Source organism: Salmo salar, chromosome 26, assembly GCF_965601325.2.
Source record: "Salmo salar chromosome 26, fSalSal1, whole genome shotgun sequence".
Taxonomy (NCBI): domain Eukaryota; kingdom Metazoa; phylum Chordata; class Actinopteri; order Salmoniformes; family Salmonidae; genus Salmo; species Salmo salar.
The window spans coordinates 10,315,766-10,327,005 of NC_138316.1; the positions used below are offsets into that span (position 1 = coordinate 10,315,766).

At 41.4% G+C, this 11,240-nt stretch overlaps 1 protein-coding gene across 3 annotated transcripts in view; it reads right to left on the minus strand.

Annotated features, from left to right (window-relative positions):
- The window catches only part of LOC106587110 (diacylglycerol kinase zeta), a 130,412-nt gene extending 124,719 nt beyond the window's left edge, over window positions 1-5,693 (minus strand). For all 3 annotated transcript variants that reach the window (XM_014175121.3, XM_082969379.1, XM_014175117.3), the window contains exons 1-2: window positions 5,611-5,693; window positions 5,203-5,500 (exon numbers count right to left, since the gene is read on the minus strand). In XM_014175121.3, the coding sequence (XP_014030596.1) occupies window positions 5,203-5,462 (260 nt within the window). In that variant the 5' untranslated portion in view covers window positions 5,463-5,500; window positions 5,611-5,693. The remainder of the gene's footprint in view (window positions 1-5,202; window positions 5,501-5,610) is intronic.
- Window positions 5,694-11,240: the final 5,547 nt, after the last annotated feature.

Below are 11,240 nucleotides of genomic sequence, written 5' to 3' on the forward strand. Positions count from 1 at the left end.
TCCTAGTATAAAGATTGTGATAAAACTTGGGACTTAAAATTTGCTGCCATTCGTGGATGTGTTCATTTTGTAACTTTTCGATTTCCGACCGTTTTAAATCTGCTGGATAGAAGAGCATGCACCTGTCAGAGTCTGTGAGCCTGCTTCAAATAACAAACTATAACAATTCAGTATTCAGACAGCGGAATGCCTGGCGGTCCAAATGATCAGGACTGTTACTATAAATCAGGGGTTGGAACTGAGATTATTTTCCAATCGTTTCGTTCTGAACAGAACCATAATAAAGTTCTGAACCGGTTCGAACCCCCCCAAAAAGTAATGGTTTATATCATTCCTTTCTAAATCTCCGAAATATATATATATTTTTTAACATTTGGCTCGACATTAAATTACTTCACCATGCTATGGAGTGGCCAAGCTATACAGTTGATTACATGCATTGGACAGACAAGTGTAGGGTACGAGATGCGACTGAAATTTTGCGTGTGGGAGAGGGCGAGAGAGGGTGGAGGAGGAGGCTTGGCTTGAAGCACTGGGCATCTTGTTATGACATGCATTATATGAATTAGGCCCACAGAACTATACCTACACAGGAGAAGCTTCTATGAAGGAACTTTTAATGTCTTTGAACTTCCGAGAGTTGGCTTAACGTTGGACCAGAGCTAGTTAGCTAACAAGCTTGTGTGTGCAGAGCAGCACTAGAATTAAAATAAAACACATTTTTGGAGTTAATAAATCTACTGTGAAATGTGATGACTAGCATTAACAAAAGTTAATCCATTCTTCTCTAAAAAATCTCTCTAATTTCTGAATCCCACTTGTAACATCAGTAAACTACAGTAGCCTATGCTTCGGCAGGGGATGGGCAGGTATATAGCCTACACACGCACTGGCAAAGATTTTCAGCTGGCAGGCAGACACTAGAATATGTTTCCAGGTGACAGAGTGAGGACTTTGCATAGGTGCTTTGTTTTTTGTGGAACTGGGAAAAAATGCCAGGAACATAAAAGAGGGTTATTGACCAGTTCCCATGCTTTTAAAAATAACAGTTCTGTTCCGGAACAGTATAGATCACTTCATTCTCGGTTCTGATTCTGTTCCTCTAAAAAAAAATATTTTCTGATTTTCAGTTCTGTTCCCTGAACTGGTTCCAACCCCTGTAATAAATCTGAAACACCATCTGGACAGCATTGAAAGCGGTTCCCTTAGTTACATAGTATAACAATAGGACAGACCTAGTGACAAATCATTCACCTTAGGTTGAGCAATACAGTGAGCTCATGTGAGAGAAAATTACAGACATACAATGCAAATAGTCCAGGTAACCATTTGGTTAGTCTTATGGCTTGGGGGTAAAAACTGTTGAGAAGCCTTTTTGTCCTAGACTTGGCACTCCGGTACCGCTTGCCATGCGGTAGTAGAGAGAACCGTATATGATTGGGGTGGCTGGGGTCTTTGACAATTTTTAGGGCCTTCCTCTGACACCGCCTGGTGTAGAGGTCCTGGATGGCAGGCAGCTTTGCCCCAGTGATGTACTGGGCCATACGCACTATCCTCTGAAGTGCCTTGCAGTCGGAGGCCGAGCAATTGCCGTACCTGGCAGTGATGCAACCGGTCAGGACGCTCTCGATGTTGCAGCTGTAGAACCTTTTGAGGATCTCAGGACCCATGCCAAATCTTTTTAGTTTCCTGAGGGGGAATAGGCTTTGTCATGCCCTCTTCACGACTGTCTTGGTGTGTTTGGACCATTCTAATTTGTTGTTGATCTGGACACCAAGGAACTTGAAGCTCTCAACCTGCTCCACTACAGCCGCGTCGGTGAGAATGGGGGCGTACTCTGTCCTCCTTTTCCTGTAGTCCACAATCATCTCCTTAATCTTGGTTACGTTGAGGGATAGATTGTTATTCTGGCACCACCCGGCCAGGTCTCTGACCTCCTCCCTATAAGCTGTCTCGTCGGTGATCAGGCCTACCACTGTTGTGTCGTCTGCAAACTTAATGATGGTGTTGGAGTCGTGCCTGGCCATGCAGTCGTGGGTGAACAGGGAGTACAGGAGGGGACTAAGCACGCACCCTTGGGGAGTTCCAGTGTTGAGGATCAGTGTGGCAGATGTATTGCTACCTACCCTCACCACCTGGGGGCGGCCCGTCAGAAAGTCCAGGATCCAGTTGCAGAGGGAAGTGTTTAGTCCCAGGTTCCTTAGCTTAGTGATGAGCTTTGAGGGTACTATGGTGTTGAACGCTGAGCTGTAGTCAATAAATAGCATTGTCACATAGGTGTTCCTTTTGTCCAGGTGGGAAAGGGCAGTGTGGAGTGCAATAGAGATTGCATCATCTGTGGATCTGTTTGGGCGGTATGCAAATTGGAGTGGGTCTAGGGTTTCTGGGATAATGGTGTTGATGTGAGCCATTACCAGGCTTTCAAAGCACTTCATGGCTACGGACGTGAGTGCTACGGGTCTGTAGTCATTTAGGCAGGTTGCCTTTGTGTTCTTGGGCACAGGGACTATGGTGATCTGCTTGAAACATGGTCTGCTTGAAACATTTAAATTTTTACTTTAGTTTATTTAGTAAATATTTTCTTAACTCTAATTCTTGAACTGCATTGTTGGTTAAGGGATTGCAAGTAAGCATTTCACTATTCGGCGCATGTGACAAATAAAATTGTATTGTATTTGATTTGATTTAAAATATCATACCCACCCAAAAATGCTAACCTCCCCTGTTATTGTAATGGTGAGAAGTTAGCATGTCTTGGGGGTTTGATATTTGTGTGTCTAACGTTCTCATTACTTATCCGTAATCATGGTAGCATCCACATTAATGTAGAAACATATTCTATTCTTATTTACAATAAAAGCGACTCCAAAATCAAAACACATTATTTACCATTCATTTCTATTGGGCACAAAATAATGTGGAACACAACCAAAACAAACAGCAAATGCATCTAACAAATGTGTAGAGTCTCAAGCTTGATGTAATCATTGAGTGCTATGAATATGGGACCAAATACTTCACTTTTAACTACTTTAATACACAAGTTAATTTCTCCCAATACTTTTGGTCCCCTAAAATGGGGGGACTACGTAGAAAAAGTGCTGTGATTTCTAAACGGTTCACCAGATATGGATGAAAATACCCTCAAATTAAAGCTGACAGTCTGCACGTTAACCTCATAGTCTTTGCATCATTTCAAATCCAAAGTGCTGGGGTACACATTCAAAACAACAGAGGTCACTGTATATTGTGTATTTATCACAAATTTCAGCTTTTCACAAAATCTACAATACTAATTTAATCAAAAACAAAAAGGTAGTTATCATTACTATGCAATTATACAACAGCTTTGGTGAATACTCAATTCTGATAGGAGACTGAGGGGGGCACATCATTTATTTTAGAATGGATGCGCATAACATTCCACAATAACTTATCTCCTTAACTGTCATCATTGTCCCCCTGCTGCAGGTGCTGTTTGGTCTTTTATAACATCTGAATCACACATGAGATTACTACCCCGGGCCTTGTTGTTTGAGTCACTATATTGACGCTCTTAGTCACAGACACCGAGGAAAGCGATAGGTAATCTGTGTTTATGTAGAGAGACTGACATGGCCTCAGCCTCACTGATTGCCAGGCCAGCCTTAACCATCCAGCCAGTGGATGCAGCCAGCCCAGGGCTCTGCTCACTAAGCCCCTTTCGTAAGTGCCTCTTATTTACAATGCAAAAAAATAAATTAAAAAAACACTCCTGATCCCTTGCTGCTGCCGCTGCTGCTGCTTCTCCTTCCGTTACATAAGAGCCACGAACAACATCACAGCATCCGCTGGCAGTGACAGACTCTCAATAACCAACACCCAAGGACCAGAGTCACCTCATTCTACACAGCCTGCACAGAAAAAGAATCCCTCGAATCCTTACGTAAAATGAAAAAAGATGGAATGTGAGAATGTGAGTCAGTCAGGGGGTACGGACAATTGTGCCATCCTCTACAATCAAGCTTCAAACAGTTGGGATTGTGGGGGGGGGGGGGAAACGACACTACCGGTCTCATTGCAAACCAAACATTTTGTTTGAAGTGGTCTACTGGATGTTATACAATGACGGATTATACGCTTATGCTGTATATCGGTCAAAATCCTCCTGTACACCAAATCCTGTACTGTAGCTTTGGTGAACTAACACTCTCACATTACATTACTTACTGCCACTGACCTTGCTGATAGCTACTTTACTGAGGGAAAATGTACTTATTTATGACTGAGATATGTGGTTGTCCCACCTAGCTATTTTAAGATGAACGCACTAACTATAAGTCGCTCTGGAATAGAGTGTATGCTAAATGCCTAACATGTAAAAATGTAACAGAGTGTGGTAGTAATGTCTGTGTGAATGTTTAATAAAACATGTCCAAGGGTCATGTGTAAGGGGTCATGGTCAAAGGTCATTCTGTGAATCACTGCCTCATGACCAAAAGACAAGTTCCTTGCTCTGTCATGTCATTCACTTGCACAGCACACTGAGTTGCAACAAACAGGGTCAGGAAACAGTCAATAGCCTGCGTGCAGCCAACCAAATTTACAATACTACAAACCGGCTGAAATAGCCCAGATTCTAATAAGCGGCAAGATTTGCAGTCCTAAAACCCTAGTCTGAGATTATGAAGGATAGCGTATTTAATCCAAAAGCTCAGCAATTAATGGGGTGAGGTCTATGTTATGACTGAGGAGGACACAGAAGTATTTTTTCTTGATATCCCCATTCATGACATGAATGAGCATGTATTTACTATACTCCATAGGACATCAGCAGGTAGTAAGAATGATACCCATCAGTGTGGTAACTGAACATTATGATGGCCTTGCTGACAGATGTGATAGTGCTTTTGCTATAAGATGCTATAGTGGATAATGTAGCCTAATGATAACTTTAATGTAGGCCTATCTATTAGATGAAGAACCATATTAAAATGGAGTGTCAGCTCACATGAACACATGTTGTCTTGCCTACAAATAGGCTAAAGTAGCTGCCACACTAAGAGGTGCATTATCAGGTGAGATAGTGACGGCTGCAGGTGATGTTTACTTTTACACGTTGCAATTGCGAGAGTTCAGACATTTGGTAGCCAGTTGAAGTAGTTATATGAAATATCGTGCGGGTTTGGGATAGGAAGTAGGGATAAATTCAAAATGAACTACCTGTATGATACCTGCTTTCTAATAGTGAGGAAGCAGGTATCCGCTGGCAATGCCCCCGCACCTTCCAACCGCGCTGACACTTTTCCTGGACAATCTCCCGTCTTGAAGACTGGACAAGGTGATACCATTTCGGGCAGGAAAACGTCCTCCTCCTCAGCCAGTTCTTCCAAGGTTGGTGGCACCAGTATCGCCGTGGGTGAATCCGTAGAGCTACGGACGATACGGGTTATACCGTCCCCGGTATCCGGAGCCTCAGCCATCGACACGGTGCTGTGTAGTAACTGTGGAGCGCGGCAACCTAAAAAAAAAAAAAGTAGTTTGTTTCCAACACTGGAAGTCCAAAGCAAAACTATGATTCGTCTTGTAATGCGACAAATACAGATACTGACTTTGTTAAGCAGAATATACCTGGTTGTTGTCGCCAGTATTCACGCGAAGAAGGAAATCCTGTAGGTTTACAGGGTCGTCACTAGTTACCACAGCCACAAAATCCTAAACCCCGCCTATTTTTATTTTCTTCTTAAACCTAACCTTAACCACACTTCTAAGCGTATGCTTAACCCTACCTTTAAATGAAGAACAAAAAGCTATTTTTTGTTAAATCATGAATTTTTACAATATAGCCAATTATGACTTTGCGGTTGTGATAACTAGTAGAAACCGGTTTTACAGCTGTGCTGCACTCTGATCTCTGCGTTTAACCACACGTGGGGTCGTGAATAACGTTAGAGTGATCAACAAAAGTGGAATATGCGGTTCGCCTTCAAAATATATGTCCCCGATTGAAACTGATGCAAAGGGATGAAAATAGTGGAATCATGACACAATTGTACAAAATAATGTTGTGTTGTTGTATAAATGATACAAAAGACAAAAAAAAAAGATTTCAGTTGAAATCTCAGTGTGGATGTATAGTCAATAGACTGACTGGGAAGGTGATTTCCCCCAGTTAAAGCCCTGCAATAAGAGATTTGATGCTAGCTGTGTTCTGTGAGTGTCACTGAGTAGGCTGATATCCTATTTAAAGCTGCAATATGTAACTTTTTGAGCGACCCCTTACAAAAAAAAGATACAAGTAAAAGTGCAGTAACAGAAGTCGACTGTGGCATTTTGGACGGAGTAATTGCAGAATAACTGCAGTGAGTTGAAATGCCTTGTACTGCACTGTAACTGCAGTTACACTGCAAAATTACTGCAGTAAAAAAAACTGTCCGTTTTTGCAGCCTATTACAGTTATAGTGCACTCTGACTGCAATCTTTTTTCGTAATGAGCATGACCAAATTCACACAGAAATGTGGGTAGGTAGATCTGCCATTCTCATTGAAAGCAAGTCTAAGAAGCTGTAGATCTGTTCTATGTGCTCTATTTCTATGCTTCCCGCTTTTACTTTCAGTTTTGTACACCAGCTTCAAACAGCTGACAATACAATATGTTTGGCTATTGAAAAGATATTTTACTGCAGTTTAGATGGTACAAGATTCTCTACATTTTCTATGCTTCTTTTGTCACATAAACTGTAATTAGTCAAACTATTAGAATTTTAGCATCCAGGAAATTCTGGAGTCTATACATCCACAGTGCGATTTCAACAGAGTTTTACTTTTTGGTGTCAAATTAATTAATTATTGTCTTTCATTAAAATGAAATAACAACATTCCAACCTTGCTTAGCATTATGTAGTACAATTGTGGCACGGTTTAAATATTTGTATCAGTTTGCATCAGTTTCAATGGGGTACTTAGAAGGAAAACCTCCGATTCCACTATTGTTGCTCATGCTTATGTTGTTCACAACACACTGGTCTCTCCCCTGGCTTCTGCATTCACGGGCGTCAGGCAGTATCTCTGTAAACTCTTTCTGAGAAAATAAAAATACTTCCAATCAAATAAAAGATTGGAGGTTAAACTGGAATTGTTCCAACCTACTTTTTATTTTCCAGTGAACCAAACATGCAATTAGGCCTATAGGCTACCGGTACTCTTCTTCAATTGGGTATGTTACCACATTGATCCATTGTATTGTTCACAGTTGGCCGTTTGCTTTTTTATTAGGAAGACTACGTCACTGTGGTGACCTAACTCAAACAATACTTTGAAAAGGCCTGAGTGATGATTAACCTGTGTAACCTTGTGTTAGTCAACCATGGTATGCTACACACAATATAGCCTACTTTAAACCATTTATCAAATCGTCCTTACAAAGGGCTGTAAAACTGGTTGTACTGGTTAATGCAATTCCTTAGGAAACAGGAAGCTGCCCTACACAAATGAATCAAAAGGAAAACTACACCAAAACAGTGCCATGAGATCCTTTGCAGTTGATTGGGTCATTTTATTTGAATGATTAGTACAACGATGATGGTTATGACAACAGTTACACTGGAACTGAGGCAATCAATGTCTGACCTCTCCTGGCCTCTTGTTATACCGTATGTGACCTGGTGTTACCCAGTGAGTCAGACCATCACAGCCACCAGATGAAATATGCCTGAATGATTGTTGGAAATGCTGCCATTTTTCCTAACCAGGGAGTTCAAATATTACTTACAAGTTGGCAAGAGCATGTTTTAGTTTATCAAAAGGGGACAGTTGAATGTGGACAGGAACAGATAACTTGGTTGTAATACCAGCAATCCATGCGGCATAGAGCAATGGATCCGGGTGTTTTTTCAGTAAGGTCAGTTTATGGGGCGTTAGGCTGCGGTCGATTACTCCAGCTAAGGATCTTATGAAGGATAGGAGGTTGTTAAAAGGGAATTACTCTAAATTCACTGTGTGATCTTCTGGTGGCAGACCAAGACACTGGCTAATGGTCTGAGAGCACCACCCGTATCCTATTATCACAGTGACCTAAAGCAGATATCATGTTATGTATGTATGTGGAAAACACTACATGAATGTACGTCCTTTAATCTCTCAATTTCCCACAGTGGGTTCCAGTCAAAGTGTATGTTATAACATGGATACAACATGCTTTGCTTTATATTATATCTCTGATCCACCTCTACGCAGACGACACCATTCTGTACACTTCTGGCCCTTCTTTGGACACTGTGTTAACAACCCTCCAGACGAGCTTCAATGCCATTCAACTCTCCTTCCGTGGTCTCCAACTGCTCCTAAACACAAATAAAACTAAATGCATGCTCTTCAACCGATCGCTGCCTGCACCTGCCCGCCTGTCCAGCATCACTTCTCTGGACGGTTCTAACTTAGAATTTGTGGACAACTACAAATACCTAGGTGTCTGGTTAGACTGTAAACTCTCCTTCCAGACTCACATCAATCATCTCCAATCCAAAGTGAAATCTCGAATTGGCTTCCTATTTCGCAACAAAGCATCCTTCACTCATGCTGCCAAACATACCCTCGTAAAACTGACCATCCTACCAATCCTCGACTTCGGCGATGTCATTTACAAAATAGCTTCCAATACCCTACTCAACAAGCTGGATGCAGTCTATCACAGTGCCATCCGTTTTGTCACCAAAGCCCCATATACTACCCACCACTGCGACCTGTACGCTCTCGTTGGCTGGCCTTCGCTTCATAATCGTCGCCAAACACATTGGCTCCAGGTCATCTACAAGACTCTGCTAGGTAAAGTCCCCCCTTATCTCCGCTCACTGGTCACCATAGCAGCACCCACCTGTAGCACGCGCTCCAGCAGGTATATCTCTCTGGTCACCCCTAAAGCCAACTCCTCCTTTGGTCGTCTCTCCTTCCAGTTCTCTGCTGCCAATGACTGGAACGAACTACAAAAATCTCTGAAACTGGAAACACTTATCTCCCTCACTAGCTTTAAGCACCAGCTGTCAGAGCAGCTCACAGATCACTGCACCTGTACATAGCCCATCTATAATTTAGCCCAAACTACTACCTCTTCCCCTACTGTATTTATTTATTTTATTTATTTTGCTCCTTTGCACCATATTATTTATATTTTATCTTTGAACTTTCTTCAAACTACAAATCTACCATTCCAGTGTTTTTCTTGCTATACTTTATTTACTTTGCCACCATGGCATTTTTTTGCCTTTACCTCCCTTATCTCACATCATTTGCTCACATTGTATATAGTCTTATTTTTTTATATATTTTTTTTATTCTACTGCATCATTGATTGTATGTTGTTTTACTCCATGTGTAACTCTGTGTTTTTGTATGTTGTCGAACTGCTTTGCTTTATCTTGGCCAGGTCGCAATTGTAAATGAGAACTTGTTCTCAACTTGCCTACCTGGTTAAATAAAGGTGAAATAAATAAAATAAATAAAAATATTCTGTTGCATTGGGCTGCCGAGTGGCGCAGCGGTCTAAGGCACTGCATCTCAGCGCTAGAGGCGTCACTACAGACCCTGGTTCGATTCCCGGCTGTATCACAACTGGCTGTGATTGGGAGTCCTGTAGGCCCAGCGTCATCCGGGTTAGGGTTTGGCCTGGGTAGGCCGTCATCTTAACTGACTTGCCTAGTTAAATTAAGGTTAAATAAAAACATATAAATAATATGCATGTATATAAAGTATCATGTACCTGCCATAAACAATGTAACGCTCCAAGCATATATAGTCATGTAATCAGGCATGCATATGCATACAGTTAATTTACATTGCAGTTTGGATGGAACAGTTGCTCCACCGCCCAAAGTCAATAGGAGGGAGCCACACCTCTGTATAGAGCCCTGACTGAAATAACAGACTAAATACAAAAATTAATTATACTGTATATGCAAAGCATTTGGGGCATGTAAATGACTAGTGACAGTCGATTTAGTGACAGTTTGAATCGACTTCCTTGGAAATGTGAGAAATGTAATGGAGCAGATCAAACGCTGTTTTCATTTATTTAGACAAGACATTAGGTTTTAGCTATATGAGAAAGGTGTTCATCGAGAGACGCTTCAGCATGCGAAGATAGTGGAATAATCTCTACTACTTACCTTGGTTTGTGATATACTGGGAGCTGGAGTGAAGCTGAACATGTATTTATTCAGTGTGTCACTGCTAGTCCGGTCCAAAGAATGCACTCCACAATTTCCAATATTCATACTAGACGTTTCATGCAGTGCATATTCAATCTAGAGAGTAATTAAAAAAATTAGTTTTTACAAAGAATCATTGTATTGTACTGTGGTGAGAAGTGTGCTCAGGTGGTTTGTGCTGGATAAAGAAGAGGTAACTAGGTTAGACTGTGAATTGACATTGCCATGGAAATGAGAAGACTAGGAACTCTCATCACCTACAACCGCTCACTAGGGTCACAATGAGTGAGAAACAGACAGCCAGGGATTTCCAGTCTTTCTTATTGTCTGCTCTTTGCCATGGCAGCCCAGTCTTGAGTCCTGAATGAAATACCCCATCACAGGACAAAGCTGTTGCATTATCATGGTAACAAATAATGCATTAAATATTCTTCTCCATAAAACAGAGCAAATGCGCAGAGGAAACTGATCAATCTAAATACATCACTGTCATATCAGGCATAGGAGGCTTTTTTATACATGCAAAACAAACAGCTATATTAAGATTCACACAGGAGAGCAACACCTAAACATGAGGATGCAAAAACTGAAGCGAAAGACCTTTCTCTGGCCTTTATACAGAGATTAAGGCAAGGACTGTACGAGGATTACATAAAACTGCATGGTAAATGCTATTGGGACAAAGCCATTTTCCCCTTTTCTAATCCAAAGAGTGTGTTATTACACTGACATGTAGTTGATATATAGGCAGTAAACAAGGGGGAAAGAGGCCATTCTGTTTCCTACTCAGTGGAAGCGATGTGTTTATGAAATAAACATATAGCAAACAAAATGTGTGTGCTATCTCTGACAAATGTGCCGTTTCAAGCCGTCCTATGCACAATACTGTACCGTGGTCCCTAAATTACACCAACACTTTATTTGAAGGGGGTATATAAACATTTAGGTTTCTATCACATTTACGTGATATTCTGCAACTGGGTTGGCAGTGGATACTTGTGATTGAACTGGCTCACCACCTCTGGATTTAGTGGCTTGTTCCAAGCTCTCATATGTTTT